The sequence below is a fragment of the Chrysemys picta genome, chromosome 2 (genome assembly GCF_011386835.1).
Source record: "Chrysemys picta bellii isolate R12L10 chromosome 2, ASM1138683v2, whole genome shotgun sequence".
NCBI lineage: Eukaryota > Metazoa > Chordata > Testudines > Emydidae > Chrysemys > Chrysemys picta.
The window spans coordinates 84501626-84528444 of record NC_088792.1 but is presented as its reverse complement, the minus strand read 5'-3'; the positions used below and the strand labels follow the sequence as shown (position 1 = coordinate 84528444).

The 26819-nt window shown below is 44.1% G+C and overlaps 1 protein-coding gene across 10 annotated transcripts in view; it reads left to right on the top strand.

The window, feature by feature from the left end:
* Positions 1-4256: 4256 nt before the first annotated feature.
* Positions 4257-26819, top strand: part of LARS2 (leucyl-tRNA synthetase 2, mitochondrial) — a 130867-nt gene continuing 108304 nt past the window's right edge. For 5 of the 10 annotated variants that reach the window (XM_065587107.1, XM_065587105.1, XM_065587106.1 and 2 more), the window contains exons 1-3: positions 16822-16955; positions 19707-19953; positions 23811-23939. In XM_065587107.1, coding sequence (XP_065443179.1) covers positions 19729-19953; positions 23811-23939 — 354 coding nt within the window. In that variant the 5' untranslated portion in view covers positions 16822-16955; positions 19707-19728. Of the gene's footprint in view, positions 4324-16821; positions 16956-19706; positions 19954-23810; positions 23940-26819 lie in introns of those variants that run through there. The other 5 variants (XM_065587109.1, XM_065587108.1, XM_065587104.1 and 2 more) reach the window with 4 other exon arrangements.

The following is a 26819-nucleotide window of genomic DNA, read 5'->3' as shown; positions in this document are numbered from 1 at the left end:
AGGACGTATGGTCACCCTAAGAATCAGAATTTTATAGCTGCAGTGCAAGAAGCAAAATGGACAATGGAAACAATTTTAAAAGCATGTGAGGATGTCACAGGCGACAGATGCCTTGAAGGAAAGCTGAGGCTGGAAGTAGATCTCACGGTGAAACCTGTGTGCTTTCCATGAAGAAAAATTCCAGTGGCACTAAATAATCCAGTTTGCAAGGAGCTCAAAAGTCTGCGGAGCAGGGGTATCATAGCACCTGCAGAGGCCAGTGCAGCCTGGGTAAGCACCATGGTGAGGTAAAGAAGCCAACAGGCACTTTACACATCTGCATAGACCCAAAGCCACTGATGCGGGCATTGAACAGCTGCCATTATCAACTGCCCACAATTGATGACATCTTGCCTGAACTTTTCAAAGCCAGAGTCTTTACGGTCTGTGATGTGAGGAATGGGTTTGGGCACGTAAGCCTAGATAAAGAGTCCAGCGTGCTGACAACCTTTGCAACACCATTTGTTCACTACAGACGGCTGCACATACTGATGGGCATAAGCCCAGCACCAGAGGTGTTCGAGAGAAGACTCACCCAAGTATTGGAAGGACTGCCTGGAGTGAAAATAATGGCAGATGATATTCTCATTCTAAGTGAAGGGAGCAAGGATACCGAAGCTGAACGAGACTATGACAGAAAACTGAAAGCTCTGCCACAGCAATGCAGGGACAATAACCCAAAACTCAGCCTGGAAAAAATTGTGATTCAAACAGTGTGAGGTGACACATATTGGATATCTGCTCACAGCACATCCCAATAAGATCAAGACAATCAAAGACATGCCAGTTTCCAGTGGATGTGAAAGGGGTACAGCACTCAGGAATGAAACATTTTCCATCCCAACTCTGTCCACACCTGGCTGCACTAGGGAAACCCATACGTCAGCTCACAAGGCAGGATGTGGCGTGGGTCTGGGCACGTCCCCAACAGCAAGCATTTGACAACAAATGATAACAATTGCCCCTGTCCTGAAGTACTACCAGCCAGGAGAGCCACTGACACGCCAGTGTGATGCATCGGTGAAAGCACTGGGGGTAGCTCTTTTGCAGGAGCAGCCAGTTGCTTATGCCATAAGAATCCTCTCAGAGACTGAATGGGGTATGTCCAAATAGGAAAAGAGCTTCTGGCTGTAGTATTTGGAGTGGACCGATTCCATCAGTACACCTATGGCCACCCAGTAATAGTGCAATCAGACCACAAACCCCTAGAGACAATCACGGCAAAGCCCCTTCTTAGTCTTCCAAAGAGATTGCAGCGCATATTGATGCATCTCCAGTGCTACCAGGTGGAGATCAGATCCAATCCAGGATGATTACTGGTGTCAGCTGACACTGTGAGCAAGGCATATGGACCCAGTATCAGCAAGTTGGGGGAAGGGAATCAGGACATTGAATCCATTAACATGTCGCACTATCTCCCGGTTTCAAGAGCAAAGCTAGTGGAACTCAAAGAGGCCACAGAAAAGGGCATCCCACTACAGGCAGTTGAGAGCAATACTAGCTATGTGGCCAGAAGACAAGAGCCAACAACCCGTAGGAGCAAAGCCATATTTTTCAAATCAAAGATTAGATGAGTGTGTAGGATGGAATCATATTTTGAGGACAGAGAGATGATGTCCCCACCTCATTACATAAGGATGTCATGCAAAAATATGTGCTGCAGACATGGGCTCCAGTGCATGTTTACTGATCAGGAATGAATACACAGCTCTGCTCCTTGATAGAAGGGTGTGACACCAGCCAGTCATGTGATTACCGCCAGCAGAAAGAGACTCTGTTACCACATGAGCTGTCCACCTGACTGTGGGAAAAGGTGAGAGCGGACTGATTTACCTTCAAGGAAAAGCAGTATTTAATTACAGTGAATGACTACTCAAATTTCTGGTTTCAGAGTAGCAACTCTGTTCGTCTGTATCCGCAAAAAGAACAGGAGTACTTGTGGCACCTTAGAGACTAACAAATTTATTTGAGCATAAGCTTTCGTGGGAGGTTGGTGCCCTGTCTGATACAAGAAGCAAGTCAGTGATTGGAAAATTGAAGGCACATTTTGTGAGATATGGCATTCTGGACACTGTATTCACCAACAACAGACTCCAATTTGCCTCAGAAAAATTAAAGTAATTTGCTTGCAAATGGGCGTTTGACAACCACACCTCCTCCCCAGTATACCCACAGAGTAATGGTAAGGTGGAATCAGTTGTGTAAATAGCTAAGAGACTGTTACACAATGCTGTTTCTTCTGGTTCAGATTCTTTGTTAGCATTCTGGCACCCAGGAATACCCCATTACAGGGATTCCAAAACAGTCTGGTGCAGGCACTGTTGGGACAAAGGGCCAACCCTGCTACCAACGAGGGGAGACCTGTTGCAGCCAGATGGATGGGGACACCGATGAGAGGAGATGGCCAACGATCAGAGAAAGCAGGTGTTGTTAGTGCTGCGGAGTGTTGCTGATGCTACAGCATTGTTACTGCTGCTAGTGTTGCTGTTCTTGGAGCTCCAGTGTTGGGTTCACAGCCTTTGGGTCACACAGTTAGTTATACCTAGGGCTCCAGCAAGGCCTACAGCAGATACTAGAATACAACAGGTCAGCCCTGGAGTCAGGCACTCCTGTGAGGTTTCAGCCTTTAGAGAGACACCAGAAAGAGTGAACTAAAGGAGTGGTGAGGGGTGCAGTGGCACCCAGGTCATTTGAGGTGACTGCAAGAGGGATAAGTGATCCAAAGGAGCAGAAGACACTTATGAGCCAGCTGACACAACACTGAGAGAGAGCCTACAGAGAGACAACCATCCAGAAACCAACTCCACAGGGAGGGAGAAGACTCCACAGAGAGATAGTTTGCTGGCCTCTGAGTCTGATGACAGGAAGACACACATAGGCCAGAAGTGGTCATGGTTGAGGAGACCAAACTATCTCAAAGATTATGTAACCAAACCAGCTGAGTCTGTGGTAAAGATGAGACTCCAACTCAGCTATGTGCTAGCAACCTCTGGCTGAAAGGACATGGGGTGGAGAAACAATTATTTGTTTCTAATGTTTATATTTAAGATGTTTGTAAAACAGGTAAGATGTATCATGATCAGTGAAACTGGAGTGAGGTGGGCCCATGTTCCCTGGAGGACCTATTATTGATGGGTAACCAGAAAAACAGGAAATGTGGAGACTTGGGAGTTAGGCTGGAAGCAAGTCAGCCACTTGGACAGAGCGGTCTACCAGGTTTAGTAAAGTTCCACTTGCTCAACTTTAACCTGCACACAGCTTCATTCTGTGTGAATGAAACAGCTAGCATAGATTCATAGATTTTAAGGCCAGAAGGGACCATTATGATCATCTAGTCTGACCTCCTGCATAATCCAGTTATGGAATCTTATCCAGTAATTCCTGCATCAAGCCCATCTTAATGAAAATAACACCTCATTCAGTTAATTTTTTTATCCACCAAACATCACTTGTAACATAGGCAGTGTATTGAAAATTGTGTTAAAATTGTGATCCTGTGGCTTTAAATTACGTAGCATTTTCTTGCTTCTGCTTGCATGTAGGAGGCTCTGTAGAGAAGCATATGATCAGGGTCAGTTTGCAGATAGTCAGCTTAGAGTGAGGTGGGATGAGTTGTGCCTCTCTGTTTTAGGAGAAGCCTGCTTTGTCTCTTTCTGTTCTTGTGTTCTTGTGTGTTAGGATTCTGAATTCTATTGCAAGCTTCCAGCAGGAGGATTTTCTGATTTGATCTAATTTCTCTGTTTGTATGCCATGAACCATAGCCCTTCACAATACTTTTGAGGATCCGTGCCTTAGTGTCTTCCATTTTAAATTAATAACAATAGTGAAGTCCTGAGCAGTTATCATGGAATCTCTGGCACTTCTATTTTACAGGGTCAAAACTCTAGTTGGGGGTAGGGTTTTTGTTTTTTTACATTTATTTTATTAATTCATTTCCTTTTTTAAAAATACTTTTACATCACTGCTTAATCCATCCTCTGCATTACTTGCTTGACTTCGTGGGGTGAACAGAGGGAGAGAGAGCCAAGAAATGTTTATCCACATAGGAAACCGCAAAGGTCAGAAGAACGCGCTATCCTAAAAGAGGTGAATGGAAAAGGCAAACTCCTTAAAGTCACCTGAAATAATTTTCCTGCTATAATTTGAAGTGGTGCTAGGTAGTGAATATTTTTTTTGCATTTCGCATGCTGATTTTTTTAAACTTATTCTTCAATGGTATAGGAGGAAAGACTAAGCATGGTTTTTATATACTGAATCAGCAGAACAACGCTAGGAGAGCAAAATGTAAGTATTTATGGTAACTATCAGCTGGGGCCAAATTATAAGACTGCACAGGTATTTCTGAAGCATGTCTGTTTCTGTGGCAGAATACAGGAAACTTTAGCAAGATACTTCACAGTGGAAATAATGAATTTTTTACAAGCCTTGTGTAGATAAAAAAATGTTAATGAACCAATGAGTGTAAATTCTGTGTAATCCCAAAGAAAAAAGGCTAAAATTAGGCCCTGTGAAATAATTTACTACTAAACTTCTGACTCAGAGAGAAACTGCATTATACCACTGTTTCCCCTATAGGGAAAAAGGGGTCAAGCAAACAGAGCTTTGCAGCCTTGCATAACCTGAGAAAAATCATAAAAACGCACTTCCCTTGTTGAGCTACACAGCAGCTGACTAGGAACTCAAACATATTTCTTCTACTCAGTTTCAAAAAATTAAGGAATGGCTCAGTAGCATGTTGCCTGTGCATTTTCCATAATATCCCAGGCTCTCTACTATTTAAGAGTGTGTGTGTGTGTGTGTGTGTTTTCCTTTTTTCCTGTTTTATGTTATATTTTATATATATCCTGCTTTTGTTATATTACGCAGGAAATGAGGCAGCTTCATTTGTTTCTTGGCTAACTTTCCTTTCCATCAGAATCTGCAGGTAGTATGCAGGAGAAGGAGAAATCTTGCTCTAGGTACTGTTCTTCTTGGATGGGGAAATTGTGGCAGAGAGGTTAAGTGATTAGCTGAAGCCCCCAAAGGAAGCTTGTATCACAGATGGGATGAGAACTCAGGAATGCCTAGGCCCCTGTTCTTAGACCCCACAGTGGTAACTGCTGCAGTGGTTATTCATGGGGTTCATTGCTGACAATGGATCTAAGTGGAAGAAATTTTAGTTTTGAGGCAAAAGAATTAAAATGTTAAGTGGCTGGGGAAGAAGTCCTGTAGCATTAAGTGGTGTTGTGCATGCCCAGCATTAAATAACAGTTAATATCTTGGATTTTCATGGATTAACATGCTACTCAGTAACGTAATTGTCTCTAAGGTTAAAACAGGCTTTCATGAGATGACTGTATTTCCTGTTATCTCTTGAAGTGTTTGTCTCTGTGTTGTCCTCGGTTCACCCATAGATTTAATTTGGGTTTTCAGATGATCTTGGTTAACTTCATTTGACCTTGTCTGGCCTTCCTTTTGTTACAATTTGCAGATAGTTAAATGGGCTAAAATAAGAATTGAACTAATGGATAATAAAGAGGTTTATGCTGTGCTTAGGGATTGAGCTCCCTATTAAGTCTCTATTGTTGATGAAAGATGTTCTCTATATTCTTGTATATGATACAATACCTATCTCATTGTATGCCTATACTGAATGTTATTGGCTTGTTCTCAATTGCATTTAGTTAGAATCACACTGTCTGCAACGTCCCAAAGATAGATGATAGGGGGAAATATTCCTTGTTCCTTATTTTTACTGTTTTCTTTAAGGAACTTGGGATCCAGCTGTGTCTGTGTCAGACACTGAAAGAAGCTTCTCCAGATGGCATTGTTGCATAGTCTTGTGAGAAGTGGAATCTTGGATGCTCCAAATGGGGTCCATTCCTCCAAACACTTTGGGCTGGATTCACAAAGAAACATAGGCATGGTGACATTCAGCATCACCATGCCTAACTCTTAGGTGCCTAGAACATCACTGGGATTCACAAAGTCTGAGTTCATCACCTAGGCTCCCTGTACAATGAATGGAGAGAGATAGGCACCTTCAGCCATGTCTACATCACCGTTGCACAGCTTCAGTTCTGCAGCTGTGCCACTGTAGTGTAGACACTTCCCACATCTACGGAAAGTTTTTCTTCCATCAGTGTAGTTAATCTACCTTTCCAAGAGGTGGTAGTTAGGTTGATAGAATCCTTTCATCTACCCACCTGGTCTACACTGAGAGTTAGGTCGATTTAAATATGTTGTCCAGGGCGTGAAATTTTGCACAACCATGAGCAATGTAGCTAGGTCGATCTGATTTTTAGGTGTACACCAGGCCATAGAATGGATTCACAAAAATCAGCATTGTAGGAAGCACTTCACTGAGGTAGCCAATGAGAGGTGCCAAGCTGAGCGGTGTGTGCTAAGCCCTGCCCTTCTCTCAGATATAGGTGCCTAAGTCTGGGCTGCAGGAAGGCACCTCCCTCTGCTTGGGATTCTCAGCTGAAAACCCTCTCTTGGCAGTGGAGGAGCCGGAGGTGCTCCCTCAGATCTCTTAGCCCAGTCTAGCAGTTATCACAACTTTTTTTTTTTTTTTTGGTGGCCCCAGAGAGCAACCTCCAACTCTTGTTGGTGGCTGCTCTGATAATTTTTCTGCCACTCTGGGGGCCCCGCCGTCCCTGGGAAGGTGGGTCGGGAATTCACCGGCTGCCTGTGGAGTCCCAGGTTCCTCTGGCGCTGTGCACACCAGCTCCATGTGTGTCCAGAGGTGGAGGCTGACTGGTGCAGGGCACTGATCCCTGCTGGCAGTGCCAGCAAACACCAAGGTGTCCCATGAAGGATTAACAGCTGGGTGCTGCAGTAATTTGACACACACACCCAATCTCTGCCCAGAACACTGTTGTGGGTGCAAAAAAATCTGCTGGTGGCCGCATTTGAGAAACACTACTCACCTGGGATTTGGGAAACGCTGGTTCAAGTCCCCCTTCTGCCTGATGAGGCAAAAGGATTTGAACAGGGATCTACCACTTCCCAGAAGAATGCTCTAACCACAGGGCTATGGGATAGTCAGATGGGGGTGGAGCCTCAGTCTTTTCTGTTGAAGGTGTTCCAACAGTGAACAAATAATGAAAGAATCATTGGGCAAGACAGAGAAAAAGTTTGTAGCCTGGTAATTAGAGCACTCACCAGGGAGAAGGGAGACTCAGGATTCAGTCACCCTGCTCCAAAGACTTTTAAAATTATATATTCAATGTGGGAACAGCTTCCACAGAAGAGACTGAGGGAGCCCCACATCAGAACATCCCATAGCTGAATGGTTAGGGCACTCCCCTGAGAGTGGCAGATCCCAGTTCAATTCACTTCTTGTTGGGGTGAGGGGTGACTTGCCCCAGGGGTCTCCCGCATCCCAAGTGAGTAACCTAAAAGTTATGAGAGAGCTTCTCCTCCACCCACCACCATTTAGTGTAAACTCAACTATAGGGGCCCAGTCTGAAAGGCAAACTCTGAGCATGCTTAGCAGATTGGGCCCACAAGTGAGTTAGGCAGGGGAATGCCCACCTTTCCCCCATTCATGATCGCTCCAGGGCTTAGGCATCTGGATGCCTGCTGTGGGGCCACAGCAGGCAGGCCCAGTGGTAGAAACAAAGGTGCCTGGGCTCTGTGACTTCCAGTGGGGCCTAATTCTGGGATTTAGATGCCTAAAGTGGAAGCTAGGTGCCTAAATCCTTTTGTGAATCTAACCCTGACTACAAAGCAAAGTTCTCATTGTAGTAAGCACCACCCACAGCAGTAAATGTTTGCAGGACTGGGCAATTGTATGTGCAGAGTGTTTATCAGACTATCATCTGAAATTTAGATTATAAAGCAACAAATAATACTGCTGTGTTTTATTTTCATATCCTCCCCTAATAAATTAACAGAAGAGTTGTAATATCTCTAACATAAAAGCATATTTGTAGAACCCTGCAAATATCCGCAAACCATTTTTTTGGATCAGATGCGGACACAAATTTTGTATCTGCAGAGGGCTCTACATATTTGTTTAGCATGTAGCTCTTCCATAAGCATTTTAAAGGGCAATTCGATTAGTTCAGTGTTATTCCAGATTATCTCTTGCTATAAGCAAATGAAATATATAAGTAGATTTTCAGAAAGAGAAAAATGATTTTTCCTGCAATGAATGGATTAAAAAAGATAAGACAAAAGTCTGCCTAAGTGATTGGCTGTAATCTTGATGACAAGCTTGGAAAAATATAGGTCAGTATATTTAAGGAAAAATACTTTTTAAAAAACAGTTTTAAGACATTAATGTGTTTAAAAAACACACCAAAAATTCTGTATAAAACTGGTTGTGGTTTGACATATTTTTAATGTTTCTTACACCTTAGTAACACACAAAACACCCTGTGAGTTAGAGCCAGATTTTGCCACCCTTACTCACTCTGAGTAGTGCCTTCCTCTGTGGGTAATCCTCTTAAAATTAATGGAACTACTCACAGAGTAAGGTTGTACTAAGTGTGAGCAAGGGAGGCAAAATCTGTCTCTCAGTTGCTGCCAATATATTAAGTTGAAAACCAAATAAAGAATCAGAGTTTAATAACTTTACACTGAATAGCACTTTACCTCACAGGTAATCTCATTGACTTTAGTGGAGTAAGGTCAAGTAAGAGTATTGGAATCTGGACACAACTTTCATTCCGTTTACCTTCCTATTTAACATAACCCCTCTTTAAACTAATACATTTGTCCTGCTCTACTCAAAGTGATTATTTCTATGTATTTTTGCCCTTCTATAAGAGCCATTGTTTTCTGGTCATTCCCTCATTGGAGGGCTGCTTTTACAAATGACGGGTCCAGTACTGTATATCTAGTTTGCTACTCCTAATGACTTTGGGCCTCACACTGATAACAGTTACTGAGCTTCAAGACATCTACTTAGAAGATTGTTAACATGAAAGTTCCTTAAAAGCTACACTTCCAAAGCAACTTAAGCAGCAGTGGCCCCTACTGCTGGTGATTTTTCACAAAAAAAACGATTGTACATCATTTTAAGGTTTGCCCTGATGCTGGATCCCGATAGTGGAATGTGTCAACTGTTCCCAGACACCTGACAATCTGCAGCTGATTTGAAAATTCACATAACCACATTGTAACTTATTCATGTAAAGATTTGGGATGGAAAAAGCTGTTGAGAAACTCGTCACCATCACTTAAGAAGAGCCAGGAAGAGACAATGGAATCAGTTTGCTTCTCCTTACATTGTGATAAATCAGGCATAATTCCAATGGACCTTAATGTAATTACATTCATGTAAAAAAGGGTAGAATCAGACCCGTGCTTATTTTATTTTCTGTGGCACAAAGGTTATAATTGAAGTATATTTGATAGATGTACACAGCAAAGCTGAAGGCTTATATCTGGTAAAAATTATTTTTAGTGATGTAAGACACCCAGATGTACAAAGAAAAAATATATCACCAGCTCTCGGCACTGTATTATATAACCAGTTGTTCATTTCCACTCCACTTGAACACAAGGGTAAAAAATACAGTCAATGGTTGCCAGCAGCAAAAGGGTGCAATCAACAGGAAAAAAATATTTCATGTTCCCTGTGCAAACTCATAGTAATTACAAACAATTATTAACTGCATTGTTTAGACAACTGGATAAGATGTTATTTTCCAGCCAGAGGTAGAATTAATTATGCTGCTTGTAGATTGTCTTTATGGACTTTTGTGTTTTCCTCATTAGTTCAGTTTTTTAATAAAACGATTATTGGCCCTATTTCTGGGCTATTGCCAGGCAAACACAAAGGAGAAGTAGAAATGTTATAAAAATCCAGCCGTGTATTGCATAGTTAGATGTATTTTACATATGCTGTGATAGTGCCCATTTGGTTTCCTAATAAATATGATGGTATCTTAGTCACAGCAGTGCTTGAACTGTCCAAGCCCTGATCCTGCAAATGTTTATGCATGTGCTTATCTTTACTCAGGTAAGTAACTTACTTCCATGAAATTACTTAAGTGTGTAAAGTTAAACACTTGCAGAAATCTTTGTAAGAGTGGGACCTAAAGATTTAGCATGGTTTGAGAACATGGTTAGGGTCCCATTTCCACTACTAAAAGGAACTAATCGCTTCCCGGCTCTTTGAGCTGTGGTCAAGTGAAAAATTCTCTAAGTTGTAACTACCCAGACAAGGTGGTAGCTTAGCTGGGCTCTTAGTGCCAGCATGTGTGATGGGTTGTGTACATAATGTGTGATTTGTTTTCAAAACTGTATTTAAAGCCACTAGTTACTATGGTGATTGGTACTAAGCAAGATAATATATTTTCAGTAATGTTCTGAAGACACCTTTTTCCCCCTCCCCTTCTGTCACTAGTGTCACAGTTCAGGGCATCTACCCCTATATTCCCACTCCATGGTCCAGCAAGGGCACCAACTCTAGTCTCCTCACCCATCACCTCTCTTGGGAGGAGACCCACGTTTCTCCCTCCTGACCTGGGTTTTTCCAGGTTCAACAGTTCCAAGCTGTGAAGCTCTCAGGGCAGCCAGGGCTGTAAGTCATCTTGTTGTCAACTGCCTTTGGCATGAGGGAGTCTTGCCTATGCCAGCTAGCTGTTAGCTCACTAACACAACCAGCCTGTCAGCCACTCAACCACTCTCCTCTGAGTGACAACAGATACTGGTTGAGAATAGATACACCTGAGTCCCTTAAAAATGTCCCCTCTTTGTATCATTGGATACCCACAGAAATCCCAGATCCTCCATTCCCAAAGGAACAGTGTACCCCAGTTTTACCTTAGACCAGTGCTCCTGTATCTCACACACACTGCACCTGAGTTTGATTGTAGTAAAAACAAGGGCATTTTAAAAAGTATAAGGTTCAAGAAATATTCAAATAGAATCAAGTGAGAGCAATGGAAACAAATGATTACATACAAAACAAAATCATAAAATGCAAATTCGGGCCTACACTTACTAATAGGTACCTTTCCTATTTCATAAAGTAGATTCTCACCACAAAGTTCAGTCTTTTGCAGCATTTGGTAGGGCCAGAAGCCAGGACCAAATTTTTCATGAAGCACCTCCTTCTCATTAAGGTACCTACCCCTCTAGTGAATGGATTACTTTTGGGGGAATTCTGCACCATAAAAATTAAAAATTCGGTGCCAAAAAATGAAAAATTCTGCACTTCAAAATTCTAAAATTCTGCATATTTTATTTGTTAAAATAACACAATATAATCATGCCAGTTTCAATTATTTTGATAATTTATTTCAAAAGACCTGACAGCAAATTTGTCTGTAACAATACAGACAACAAAAAAGATTCAGGAAATGTTTTTTGACAAATAGATTCCTTACTGGGCATATTAATACAGAACGTTGAGTAATAATTCATTTAAAATACAATACAGAAACATATTTCCCACACCCCTCAGAAACAGTGCAAAAGTTTGGGGGAGTTGGGGTAACAGAGGAGCTGAGGTAGCGGGAAGTAATTGCTGGGAAGGAGCCTGGGTGTGAACTTGGAGTGTGTGGGTGGGAGAAGTATGGAACAGAGTTTTTTGCAGGGAGGGATTGTTAGGGAGTCTCCCCCAGGCAGATCCTACTTGACCCCTAGCCTCTCTCATTCAGTCTGGCACATCTGCCCCCATCCCATGTGTTCTTGCACCCCACCCCCCTCAGCTATCGCTCCTCCCCATGTGTTCCTGCATCCTCCCCAGCCACCTGCTCGTCCCCATGTGCCCCTGCACCCCACTCAGCCACCCCTTCTCCCCATCCCTATGTATCCCTGCATCCTCCACTCAGCCCCTGCCCAGTCTGTCCCCCCACTAGGCCTTCTGAAGCCCAGTCTGTGACCCTCCCCAGCAGCTCCATGCAGTCGGTCCCCCCATATCCTGTGCCTCCTGATCTGGCCCACGGGCAGGGCACTGTGAGGAACACAGCCTTTTCTTTTCCTTATCCGTTTCTGGGGCTGCTCCTGCCTGGGAGCAGCTGCTCTCTTCTGGTACCACAGCAGCCCCTGATGGGTGAAAGATGTAATTGCAGCATCTCTCCAGCAGAATATATTTTCTGCAGAGAAAAAAGATTCTACACAAGAGATTAATGCTGCATGTGTGCAGTGGCGCAGAATTCCCCCAGGAGGAATGGATGCAGTGTCTTTCTCCATTGTGTGATATAGTCAATCAGTCTTTTGTCTTTATTCACAGACAGGGTGACCCCTTTTCACTTCCAAGTAGTTTCAATGCTTATGCTCTGTCTTTGATGGTTTTCCATTGACTTTTCTGGGTTGATGAAATAGTGGACAATTGAGTAATACATTATGTAATCAGCTAGCCGGGGTGGTGGTAACTCCCTCCTGTTTGAATACGCCATCACCAAGACATATGATTCCCTGGTGACTCTCTTTCACTCCAAGACCGTAAGGGCGTAATTTTCTATATAGTTACACTATCCTTTAAATATTATCTGTACACACATCTCACAATAAGTTACAAGCTTTCAGCAGAGATCTCACATGCTATCCTTTATGGATAAATACCATGAAAGTGGTATATTGGGTGTAGGAGTTGCTTGTAAGAACAGTAAACCCTTTGCCAGTTGGCACCAATGGACCTCTGTGTCACATCTTCCTACACAAGTTCCCAAGCAAGCCAGCCTAAGTAGGCCAGCATCTGTACTTTGCTTACAATTCAAAGTAACAACATAATTGTCCACAGCCGTAAGTTACCACACAACCCTTTCTAAGCAAGCACATTTATTCCTAAGGTAAAAAGTATTATGGCAACAACATATTAAAAACAATAAAAGAACATACACACATACTAATAAGCTTATTAGAGATCACCCCAGCTCCAGTCTTGGGCTCTGGTAGGATTCAGTCCTTCAAACCCTACCAAGAGGTTTTTCTGTGGTCACAAGTTCATAACAGCTTTTGCTCAGAACAAGAAGTTATATGCGTATGTTAACTTTTCCATTATACAGCTAGGGTTTTTGATATCCAGAGACTGAATAGATAATCAGTCAGACAATGGTTCTCTCCTTCAGAAGGCTGGGTCTAGAAGTGGAAATTTGCATTTACCTCACCCCAGCTATTTCATAGGAAACCTGCTTCATTGTCTCAAAAATTCCTTGTCTGGCACATTGTTTAAAATAGTTTGATGCTCGTTTGATGCTCATAACACTTCCCAGGATTTAGTTTGGCCACATAACTCCTTGAGAGAGGTTATGTACAATTCCACATTAATACACAAAATTTGCATTTATGAGGCAACGGACTCCACAGTTATTCAAACTTCACTCAGTAAGAGCTCCCAAAGATAGGGCTGTTTCCTGCAATCTCTCTCACAACTAGGTTTTGGATTCAAAACCTCTAGCCAACTTTGTGGGTAAAGTTTTGGGTGAAGGCTGAGGCTGGATCTTATTTTATTTAAGCGTTCTGCCCCTGCATGGGTAAGAGGCTGGGCGCATGGCTTTTAAGTGCTGTGCTTTCTCCACGTTCCCCCGGGATCTACGAGGCCCCAGCATTTATTTTTAGAAAATAAATACAAGTACAAACTAAGGATCAGGGGGTTTTTTAGTAGCTGGGTTTGACCATTAAACATCAAACGCATTTGGCTGAGGGCCGGTCTTGTAAGATTTTTTTGCTCCAGTCCCACACCCCTCCCCAGTGATGCGCGACGAGGGGGATTTGCACGGGGGGTGAGAACAAACACGCCACGCTCCAGTCGCACGGATGCAAGCCTTGTTCTGCGAGGGCTCAGTGTCTCTAGACGTTACACCTCCGGAGCGACCTGCGGGCACTGAGCTTCCTGCCCAGGCAAGCCCGGAGCAGCCCGTGGGACGGTGCCGCGGGTTAGGCTGCAGGTTCATACTCGGCTAGGGTTACCATTCGTCCGGATTCCCCCGGACATGTCCGGCTTTTTCAGGTTAAAAATAGCGTCCGGGGGGAATTTGTCAATGTCCGGACTTCCCCTCCTCCCCCTCCCCCCCCATGCAGAGCGTGCGCCCGGCTTACAGAGCAGCCCGGGCTCCAACAGCCAGAGCCAGAGCCCTGCTTACACTTCCCCCTCCTCTCTCCTGAAACTTGACACCACTCCCCTCCTCTCCCTCCCTCCCCCGCCCTCCCTGCACTCACAGATCACGGGGCTGTTCGTCTGGAGCTCCGACCCTGCTGCCCTCCCCCGCTGTCGAGCGTGCTGCTCTGCAGCACAGTAAGGGGGCCGGGGGCCAGAGAAGCGGCAGGGAGGTTCGGGGGGGGGGTAATCAAGAGACAGGGAGCAGGGGGGAGGGTTGGATGGGTCAGGGAGTTCGGGGGGGGCTGTCTGGGGGTTGGGGGTGTAAGGTTTTGGGCAGAGTACAGGTGGGGGGTCTCAGGAGGGGGCAGTTAGGGGACAAGGAGCGGGGGGGTATTTGGGAGTTCTGGGGGGCTGTCTGGGGGTTGGGGGTGTAAGGTTTTGGGCAGTCAGGGTACAGGTGGGGGGGTCTCAGGAGGGGGCAGTCAAGGGACAAGGAGCGGGGGGGGTTGGGAGTTTGGGGGGGGCTTTCTGGGGGGTGGATAAGGTTTTGGGCAGTCAGGGTACAGGTAGGGGGTAGGATCCTGGGGGGCAGTTAGGGAGAGGGGTCTTAGGAAGGGGCAGTTAGGGTAGGGTTACCATATTTCAACAAGCAAAAAAGAGGACGGGAGGAGCCCCGCCCTAGCCCCGCCCCTGCCCCTCCCACTTCCCGCCCCCCCAGAACCCCCAACCCTCCCCCCGTTCCTTGTCCCCTGACTGCCCCCTCCTGGGACCCCTGCCCCTAACTGCCCCCCGGGACTCCACTCCGTATCTAAGCCTCCTTGCCTCTTGTCCCCTGACTGCCCCAACCCTTATCCACACCCCCACCCCCAGACAGACCCCTGGGACTCCCACGCCCCATCCAACCACTCCCCACCCCCTGACAGCCCCCCCCCAGAACTCCCAACCCATCTAAACCCCTCTGCTCCCTGTCCCCTGACTGCTCCGATCCCTCTCCGCACTCCTGCCCCCGACAGCCCCCCCCAGAACTCCCAACCCATCTAAACCCCTCTGCTCCCTGTCCCCTGACTGCTCCGATCCCTCTCCGCACTCCTGCCCCCGACAGCCCCCCCCCAGAACTCCCAACCCATCTAAACCCCTCTGCTCCCTGTCCCCTGACTGCTCCGATCCATCTCCCCACTCCTGCCCCCTGACAGCCCCCCCCAGAACTCCCGATCCATCTAAACCCCTCTGCTCCCTGTCCCCTGACTGCTCCGATCCCTCTCCGCACTCCTGCCCCCGACAGCCCCCCCCAGAACTCCCAACCCATCTAAACCCCTCTGCTCCCTGTCCCCTGACTGCTCCGATCCATCTCCCCACTCCTGCCCCCTGACAGCCCCCCCCAGAACTCCCGATCCATCTAAACCCCTCTGCTCCCTGTCCCCTGACTGCTCCGATCCCTCTCCCCACTCCTGCCCCCTGACAGCCCCCCCCAGAACTCCCGATCCATCTAAACCTCTCTGCTCCCTGTCCCCTGACTGCTCCGATCCCTCTCCGCACTCCTGCCCCCTGACAGCCCCCCCCCAGAACTCCCAACCCATCTAAACCCCTCTGCTCCCTGTCCCCTGACTGCTCCGATCCCTCTCCGCACTCCTGCCCCCTGACAGCCCCCCCCAGAACTCCCAACCCATCTAAACCCCTCTGCTCCCTGTCCCCTGACTGCTCCGATCCCTCTCCCCACTGCTGTCCCCTGCCCCCCCTTACCCTGCTGCTCAGAACAGGGTGTTGGGCTCTGTGCCAGCCGGACACATGGCTGAGCTCCCCTGCACAACACAAAACCCGGTCCCTGGCCCTGCACAGGGTTGCCGGAGCGGGCTGCAGGAGGAGGAGCTGCCGGCCGGCTCAGAATGCAGGGCGGGGGGGGGGTGGGAGGAGGAAGCTGCTCCGGAGTCCAGCCCGGGACTTTCCTGCAGCCCTCCAAGCCGCTCGCTCTGCCTGGGGGGAAATCCCGGACATTGTGAGTGCTTTACAAATTCCCCCCCGGACGCTATTTTTAGCACACAAAAGGAGGACATGTCCGGGTAAATCCGGACGAATGGTAACCCTAAGTTAGGGGATAAGGAACAGGGAGGCTTAGGTAGGGGGTGGGGTTCTGGAGGGTAGTTAGGAGCAGGGGTCCCAGGAGGGGGCAGTCAGGGGACAGGGAGCAGAGGGGTTTAGATGGGTCAGGAGTTCTGGGGGGGGGCTGTCAGGGGGTGGGGATGTGGATAAGGGTTGGGGCAGTCAGGGGACAGGTAGGGGGTAGGGTCCTAGGGGGCCAGTTAGGATGTGGGGAAGGTCTCAGGAGGAGGCAGTCAGGGGACAAGAGGCAGGGAGGCTTAGGGAGGGGGTGGAGTCCTGGGGGGCAGTCAGGGGACAAGGAGTGGGGGGGAGGGTTGGGGGTTCTGAAGGGGCAGGAAGTGGGAGGGAGTGGAAGGGGCAGGGGCGGGGCTAGGACGGGGGCAGGGCTCCTCCCGTCCTCTTTTTTGATTGTAGAAATATGGTAACCCTATACTCGGCACTAGCTGCGGTGGGGCGCGGCGCGGCTGCCAGCGAGTGAGGCACCTGGGGCCAGGCAGCCTCGCCCCCCCGGGCACAGCCTGGGCAGGGCCCCGGCCGGTGCTCCAACGGAATCAGGGGATCTGGGCACGTGGGGAGGGAGGCGGCCGGTGCACAGCAGGGGGCTCCGAGTCCTGCCACAGGAAGCTGTGGCTGGAGAGGCCACGTGGGAACCCAACCACCCGCCCGTGCCGCCAGAGGGACCCCAGGACCCCGCCTCTTCCCCATGGCCCCTCCTCCCGGGGGCGGGGCGAGCTGCGTTGGGGGCGGTAAAGACATGGCGGCGCCCAGCGCGAAAGCGGAAGTCAGCCGGAGCGCGTGAGGGGGGCGGACGCTAGCAGCCGGGGCTCGCGCGCAGGTAACACGATCCTTCCCTTCTCCCTCTCGCCCCCGCGCTCAGACGTGGCTCGCGACGACCCCCCTCATTTGGCATAACGGCCCCGAGTCCATACCGCCCCTTACGCGACCTTCCCCGTAACGGCCCCAACCGTCCCTGAGCACCCTGTTCCCCCCCCCCCCATAATGGCTCCCTGCCCAAACCATCCCCCAGCCTGTAGCAACTCCCTGTCTAGCACTGTGCCGCGAATACTCCTCCCCATCAAGCACCCTCTGTCCAAAGCACCCCAACCCATAACCTAGACCCCCCCCAAGTACCCCTTCCTCAAAGCATCTAACCCCAGCACTGCCACTCTAACCTAGAACCCCATAACTATTCCTCCCCTAAACTAAAACCCCCGTAACTATTCCTCTATAAAGCATCTCCTAGCCTAGAACTCCCATAACTACCTTGCAGAGTGTCCTTCTCCCAGAACTCCTACCCCAACCTAGAATCCCCATAACTCCTCCTCCCCAAAGCATCCCCATTCTAGAACCTTCCACCTATAACCCCCAATCCTAGCTTAGAACCCCCTTAACTACCACCAAAAGCATGCCCAAGCCCCCATCCTAATGTAGAACCACTTATAACTACTTCCTCTGTAAAGCATTCCACATCCCCTTCCGTCACTACACTGGTGACAAGCACTGGTGTGTAGCTAACTCCTCTCTCCCAAGCTGGCCACTCAGTACAATGTGCTCTCCCACATCAGTGCACACCCGAGAGTGGCTTCACAAGGTTTTATCCTTTTTTGTTCAGAATTGAATAAAGAGAAAATGACTGTTTCAATGATTTATTAATTGTTATTATTTGTATTACACTGCAATAAAGTTATTCAGTTGGGGGGAACTTCTGTTTTTAGCCCAATTAAAGATTTAGAGACCCCACTGTAAATTATATCTTTTAGGGTCTTGATTCCATTCATTCCACACAAATGGTTTTGTCTCTTCTGAGTGAAGGATTCAACTGCAATAGGTTCAGTGGGAAGAAGAAACTTGTGAAGCAGTAATGCTGAAGACCACCCTTGGGGATGAGAGGAGAAAATAGTTTGCAGTACAACAGAGCAGCAAAAATGGCCAGTGTAGTTTTGAGCTGCATAGATAGAGACATCACATTGTGGAATGAGGTGGTGGTAATATACCACCTGGCTTTTATATAGCGCTTTACAAAAGAAGTCAGTATCATTATACCCATTTTATAGATGAGGAAACAGGCATAATAAAGTGAAATGATATGTCCAAAGTCATCCAGAAGGTCAGGAGAACCCAGATCTCTTGAGTCAAGTGCTCCCTAGCCATTTTCTATATACAAAAATTACACCTCTAACTGAAATGTTATACCACTACAACTTTCAAGGGCAGACTAGGCCTAAGGATGGAGAAGAATTGGCATGGTGCAAGGGATATCAACAGGAGTAATGGGATGAGATTAAAAAGGGAAATTTAGGATGAATCTCAGGAAAGTCTTCCTACCAGTGAAAAACAACAAGGAGTCCGGTGGCACCTTAAAGACTAACAGATTTATTTGGGCATAAGCTTTCGTGAGTAAAAACCTCACTTCTTCGGATGCACATCCGAAGAAGTGAGGTTTTTACTCACGAAAGCTTATGCCCAAATAAATCTGTTAGTCTTTAAGGTGCCACCAGACTCCTTGTTGTTTTTGTAGATACAGACTAACACGGCTACCCCCTGATACTTGACTTCCTACCAGTGAGACACTTTATTTATTTTAAAGGCTGTGTAATATTCTCCTAATAGAAGTAAGAAAAGTTGCTAGCACTAGCAACAATGCTATTGGGAACAATCCTACATTGTCAGAAAGATGGACTAATAGGTCTTTACCATCTCTGACTTATTTTTGTGATAACTGGATTGAGACCTGCAAAAGTGTGTGAAGAGAAGTTTCCATAATTTGGGGCTCATCATTATTATCTTTGTCTTGACTTGTTGAACCACATCTGAAACTGAAGAGTTTAGTAGTGAGTTTTCCATCTAATCCTATGCAGGGGAGTAACCAGAGGCGAATGTCAATCTGAAATCTAGTAACCATAGTCCTTCCCCCATGGCTTTTCAGCAGTTACAAACTAATTGACTATATTTGAGATTGTTTTGAAACTCCCACCTTCCCCTGTCCTCATCCCAAATAACTATTAAAAAATTTTAATAGCCTTTTCCAAATTCTGTTAGTTCAAATGTCTGTAATCTCAAGTTTCAGAGTAGCAGCCGTGTTAGTCTGTATCCGCAAAAAGAAGAACAGGAGTACTGGTGGCACCTTAGAGACTAACAAATTTATTAGAGCATAAGCTTTCGTGGACTACAGCCCACTTCTTCGGATGCATATAGAATGGAACTCCATTATGCATCCGAAGAAGTGGGCTGTAGTCCACGAAAGCTTATGCTCTAATAAATTTGTTAGTCTCTAAGGTGCCACAAGTACTCCTGTTCTTCTTTTTGTAATCTCAAGGGGGTTGATACTGACTTTTCTGGGAGATTGTAAAAAGATTTCATCCCTTTAGGAAATAATCTAATACTACCAAACTAGAGCCAGTTCTTTAAAATTGAGTGCTTTAACAACCCACACTAGAAATAGAATGCAAGTACCATCTGAAATAAACAAATATTGTTTAAACTGTGCTTAAAGTATGTTTCATTACAACAGAATTGTCATACAGATTTCTACTGTAGTATTCGTTGCTTGACCTTAGATTAAAAATTATGTTTTTGTATTTTTCAGAACAGCCATTGTATCCTAAAACATGCAGTCTGCTTGGCAGAGATTTGGAGTTTGTTCCTCATGTCTGAAAAGGCAGCTAAATGACTTAATTAAATGGCAAAGGAGATTGATTCCAGGATGGATCAGATCTATTTACAGTGAGACAGGGAAGTGGGAAAGAGACTATGGATTGGAAACAAGAAAGAAAGTTGAGAAGTGGTGGCTTCCAAGAATGAAGGAACAGTTTTGCAAAACTTCAGAAACAGATGTAAGCGTTTTGAGAAACTTGAAAAATTCATATTTGATTTTTTTTCTCAAGGTGAAATATTTTTGAAAGCATCCGTCTGGAGTACTTAGCACTGTTTAAAACATCTATATTATCCCTTATTTAGCAAAAATATATCCTGTAATAGACTATTTGAAAAAGTTATAATAAGAAAAGTGAATAAGGAAACAATATGGTTAACAACAGACAAAAGAATTTATAAACGTATGGCTCCCATTTAATAGCTTTCTTCTAAATAAGATATTTACTGGCAGTAAAACCAAAAATATTTGGTTGTTTTTTTTTAAATATTTCTTTCATGCTAGTCGCAATAAAAACTTCCTGTGGTGCGGTGTAATGGAAGCAATAGGATACCAACAGATAAATACAAATAAATCTCTCTTGAAAGAAAGCTATAAGAAAGAAAAATGGATGTCTTAGAATGACCAGCAATTAGAAGGACATTGAGAACCCAGCTTTCCTGGTCATGGACAAGAAAAAGCAATAAATGTGGTGATTCATACAACAAATCTCTTTCCCCAACTTCTTAATAAATAGTTACTCATTTTATAAGTCTAAATATGTGTATTCAAACTATTCATGTTCAGATTTATTTATATATATATATAGATGTTATTCTAGGCTTTATGAAGTTGGTTTTTCATCACTTCTAGGATTAGTTTTACAGAGGAGGGGCGAGTAATAAATATTTGTACAGTAGTAAAGCTGATGAGAATAAGAGGTGACTGTGGGCAGAGAGTCATGTCACACAATGACCAAAAAAGCCCCTTTGGATTTTTTTTTTTTTTTTTTGAGGGGAAACTTCTCAGTACCATAAAGATGCCAATAGATTGGAGGGAAATCTGAGAAAAACAACACAAGTAATTTCAGAGCTTGCAGAATTCGTATGAGGAAAGATTTAAAAACTAAGGTTCGATTCTACAATCCGAGAACCTGAGTGCAGGAGTTCTCCCATGCAAAAGAGACTTTCATTGACTTTAGAGGGACTCTACTCAGGAACAGGGGTTCACCCATGGTGATTGGATTTCTAGGTTAGGACTTAAATGTGTACACGTTGGTAAAATGATGACTAAGGCCCTGATTCTTGTAATTCCTACAGCATGTGCTTAATTTTATATACACAAGTAGTTCTGTTAATTTCACTGGGACTACTCACATATATAAAGGTGGGTGCATGTGTGTATGTAAGTGTTGCTGGATTGGAGCTGAAAGGTGACTTTGGTAACTGAATGCAACAGTTAGAAGATTGCAAACACTGAGGCTATGTCTATGCATAAAATTCCACAGTAGTGCTTCAGTGTAGACACTCCCTACAGTGAAGGGAGCAATTCTGATGTTGCTGTAGTTAATCCACCTTCCTGAGTGGCAGTAGCTAGGTCGACAGAAGAATTGTCGACCTAATGCTGTCTACACCGGGGGTTAGATCGGCATAGTTGTGTGTCTCAGGGGTGGTTTTTTTCGCAACACTGAGAGATGTAGCTATGTCAATGTAAGTTTTCAGTGTAGAACAGCCCTAAACAGAGAGAGGAATTGCTTAGGGTGGTACTAATACAAGGTAAAATCAAATGAGTATATTTTAGGTTGACTATGAGAGAGGTTTTCTTAAAAGTGCTATCTATTCTGCTGTGAAATAATCACCCAAAGGAAAGGGCGGAAACTTTTAAACTGGCTTGGACAAAGCACTTAAAAAATACTGGTAAGAACCAATCCTACATTGTGAGCAGAATGGTTTAGGAAGCTAAGACTGTATTTTCCATAGCTGAGTGATTGGGAAATACCTGATGCTCCCTCATGGGTGAGACCCATTTTTAAAGTAAATCACTTTCCCAGAATACTTAAAAATATGGAAAAAACCCTTTGAGATTATAAACTTTGTAAGGAATCAGTTTTCAAAGAGCAGTTTGGCTTCACTGACCAACTGCTAAATCTGTTGTCCCACTAATGTGGCATGTTAAATTTATATTTAGGGAAGCTTGTTTCTCAGAGTATTCTATAATTGAAAGCATCCCAGAAACAATGAATGTCTTAAAAAAAAATACCCTCCACACTGTGAAGATCTTTGAAAAACAATTTTAGTATACTCTGTCTCTAATACAATTCCATGTTTCTTTTTCACGCTTATCTATGTTCAGTCACATACCTATGAACTCTCATTCTTCCTTCTCATTTGCTTCTCTTCTCCCCCTACCTGTCCTTCTTCAGGCAGAAAATAGAAGTCATTATATTGTCACAAAGATAGAGAGGTGACCTGACTTGCACGGAGAAGGAAAAAAAAATAAGATGAGAATTGTGCGTGCGTGCCAGGGAAAGAATTGGTTTAAATACATGCCTTTTTAGTATGAGACAATAATCTAGAAAGCATTCATAAATATGCAAAACTCATAGAATTATTTTTAATATTTTTGTTCCATTCCTGGTGTTAATGTGTCATTTAATAAAATCCACTGTTAAGGTGCTAGTTGTCTCTACTACCCCAGTAAACCATTTTGATTCTCTTTAGTTTTGCTGTTTGCTGGGGAAACAAAAAGGAAAATCTGTAGGGGAAAATATATTTGGAAGAGAGTTTTTGTTAAATAGGAATACAAAGTAATATTCATAGTACAATAGAACCTCAGAGTTACGAACACCAGAGTTACGAACTGACCAGTCAACTACACACCTCATTTGGAACTGGAAGTATGGAATTAGACAGCAGCAGAGACCCCCTCAAAAAAAAAAAAAAAAGTTAAATATAGTACAGTACTGTGTTAAACATAAACTACTAAAATAAAAAAAGGAAAGCAACATTTTTCTTCTGCATAGTAAAGTTTCAAAGCTGTATTAAGTCACTGTTTAGTTGTAAACTTTAGAAAGAACAACCATAACATTTTGTTCAGAGTTACGAATATTTCAGACTTATGAACGACTTCCATTCCCGAGGCGTTTGTAACTCCAAGGTTCTACTGTATTTTTTTAAAAGCGATCATAGTATTTTTGTAACACCAGCATGTAAAGAATAATGGACCAGCATGTAAATTGTTGAACAACAGATATAATCATCTATATAGTGACCAAAATTAGATTGTGAACGATTTATAGGGAAGATTAAAGTTGCAAATAAAAAAAATCATAATGTTACAAATATTACTTTATTTTAAAAAATTAGAATGTAAGTATTTTCACTTACTGTTCACTCTTTAGGCTGCCTTTTCGTATTTTTAGTTTTTGCAATAGGAATATAGTAATCAATTTCACTTTAGTTTGTAGTCAGTTTTTAGTCACCTTAACTTTTCACATTCTCATGCAGTAGCTCAGTGGTTTAGTAATTGGGTTGTAGACACTCTAGAGGCATGTTCATTTGCTTTTTAAAACCGTTTTTAAAAAAAATAATTAAAACACTTCTGTTACTCTGGGTTTGGATTTTTATGAAACTTAAAATCTGGGACAATTCTGACCTGACTGTTTAAAAATATAGCACAAATTACAGTTTTAAATGAACAGTCATATCTTTCCCCCCCTCTTTTGTTATCTTGTAAAAGAATCTTCTGTAAAAACAGATATATGCAAAAACCCCACGAATGTTTGCAGTTAACTTTTGAGATAAAACACTAGGTTCCAAATTCTCTGTTAATATAAATTGGTACAACCCAATTGAAGTTTGGAGCCCTACCAGTTTATATTCCCAGCAAACTTAACTTGGATATTTTTGATTGAAACCCTATTTTTGCCCTGCTGTAACATGACTTTGTTTTGTTTAATAGGAGTTTTAGAGATTGTGTAGCCTATAGACTGCTTATTGATTTATTTTTTCAAAATTAAATGCTAACCTACTTGGGTTTAACTTTTTTTATTCTTCCTAGAAATCAAGACAAAAGTTTTATGTGCTTTCAATGTTCCCATACCCTTCTGGAAAGCTGCACATGGGCCATGTTCGTGTCTATACCATCAGTGACACAATAGCACGGTTCCAGAAAATGAGAGGGATGCAGGTAAGGAAAGATTTGCAATGCAGTAGAACCTCAGAGATACGAACAGCTTGGGAATGAAGGTTGTTCGTAACGCTGAACAAAACTTTATGGTTGTTCTTTCAAAAATTTACAACTGAATACTGACTTAATACAGCTTTGAAGCTTTACTATGCAGAAGAAAAATGCTGTTTTTTAACATCTTAATTTAAATGAAACCAGCACAGAAACAGTTTCCTTACCTTGTCAAACCTTTTCTTAAACTTTCCCTTTATTTTTTTTTTAGTCATTTATGTTTAACACAGTACTGTACTGTACTGTAATTGCTGTTTTTTTGTTGTCAGCTGCCTGATTGCGTACTTCTGGTTCCAAATGAGGTGTATAGTTGACCGGTTGGTTCGTAACTCGTGTTCATAACTCTGAGGTTCTACTGTAATTCATAGGCTCAGGAGCACCCCAGTCATATTTATAAATGTATGGCAAATGCTGTACAGTTCTTAGCAGCACCCAAAATTTCAGGCCCAGAGAACACACCAATAGAGAACACTACTGTTGCTGACTGTTAAAGTGCTCTTTCAAAGCCTCTGTCAACTGCATAGCTCCACACTGGGCTCTAGTAATGGCCCTCGTGTCTGGCTGTTCAAACTCAGCAGACAGCTTTCCACCTTCGCCCTTCATCCTTGTGGCAGCTTGTACTCCTTTGCCTCTCAGATATTGTGCAGGGTGCAACAGGGAGCTATAACCATAACAATATTTTTCTCACTGAGATCCAGTCTAGTGAGTAAACACCACCACCATCTCTTCAATCTACCAAAAGCACATTCAACAGTCATTCTGCACTTGCTGAGCTTGTAGTTGAATTTCGGAGCTATCTAGTGGCTGGTGTATGGCTTCATCAGCCAGAGGAGCAAGGGGTAGGCTTGGTCACTATTGGTATTTCAGTATCACCAATGGTAATCCACCAGTTGGGAAAGAATGTCCCTGCTTGTAGCTCTCTGAACAGTCCTGAGTTCTTAAAAATGTGAGTGTCATGCATCTTCTCTGACCAGTCCACATTGATAGCAGTGAAGTGTCCTCATTGATCCACCAGTGCTTGCATAACCATAGAAAAATAGCCTTTTTCTGTACTCCAATGCCGAATAGAGGGGAATGATCATGTCCCTCAATCTGCTGGCAATGCTCCTACTTATACAGCACAAAATGACGTTAGCCTTCTAACGTCAGGGTGGGCTGGCATCAAAATAGGAATATGCATGCGGTCTAATGCCCCACAGCAGTTTGGGAACCCCATTGCTGCAAAACCATCCACTATGTCCTGCACGTTGCCGAGAGTCACAGTCGTTTGTAGCAGGAAATGATTCATGGCTCTACACACTTTCTTGACAATAGTCCCCACTGTAGATTTCCCACTGACCAGTAGCAGTCTGGAATTGCAAGTTTCCACAGTGTGATCATCAGTCTCTTCTCCACTGTCAATGCAACTCTAATTCTGTCCTTGTGCTGGAGAGCTGGGGCAAGCTCATCACACAGATCCAGGAATGTGACCTTTCGCATCTGAAAGTTCTGCAGCCACTGCTCATCATCCCAAACTTGCATTATGATGTGATCCCAGCAGTCAGTGCTCGTTTCTCAGGCCCAGAAGCAGTGTTCCATCACTTGCAGCTGCTCCATGAACATCACCAACAACTTTGAATTATTTTTTGCTATGTCCTTTAACAAACTGTCCTAGAAGAAACCATCAAGTCCCCCATTGTTGTGGTACTTCCTGTGGGTCTCCCAGTACAGAATAATCATGTGTCCTGTATGTGCACTGTTCATGAGAATAGTGCAGAGCTCTGCAGGCTCCATGTGTCTGTCAGAGATGGTGGACAGTGACAAGTGCCACACGAGTTTGTGGGATTTTTTTTAAAAGCATAAAAATTATGGCATATAGATGGCGTTATGGGATGGAGAGAGTTGCGTGCTGTGCACTTGACCACCTAGGGTCTCAGAAATCCTGGATGAGTCATTTCTACTCCACAAGAGGTGAAAATTTCTCCAAAGGCATTGCACTGGATGGTGGCAGGTGGCACTTGGAATATTTACTTATGGTATACTGCCCTTTGCATTGACACGAGCACTCCATGTGATTGTACACAGCACTGATACAAGCAGCCAAGTATGCATATGCCTGAGCAATATACAAACTTTGGTGGTAGAAGATGAAGTAACTTGCATCAACCAAAGTTTGTAGTGTAGACATGGCGTGAGGCTACCTCATTTGCATTACAAAAGCCGGTCTCTATTTCTGAGGTTGCCTTGCTTTCATTATCTGAGGAGGTCTGAAAGGCTTTCCTCCCAACCAGTTTTTATATGAGATAAAGTTTCAGATCTTTCATTTCAACTTCTTTTTACCTTTTATGTGAGAAAAGACTATGTGAAGTGTATTAGAAGCAGTGGTTGCAGAACACTCTGAATTTCCTATGGATCTATAAATAGGCATAACTTTTCTTTTGTGTTAATCTGCTTGAACATCTATTTATGACTAATGATGGGCAGTCAAATAATTCAACCTTCACATACCATAACAGACATAAAAGGTCTCTCAAATGATTTTCATTGTGTGTCAAACTCAGAGCTGTTGTGTCATGATGAACGTTTACATGAAAAGAAAAGCTCTGAAGTCTTTTTGAAGTTACCAGCCTTGCTAATTCCTACGATGTAGGAATCAATGTCTTTACTCTTGAATTTCTCTTTCAGATTAATTTCTTGTCTGTTTTTTCAAGAGGCTGTCTCAGCTTCTAAATTTCTACAGATTTACTCTGTGTGATGATTACAACAGACAAGGGGTTGGAGGTTTTATTATATGTGGAATTTGAAAACCACAAGAAAAATAGCTTCATTTCCTTACCTGACTGGATTTTA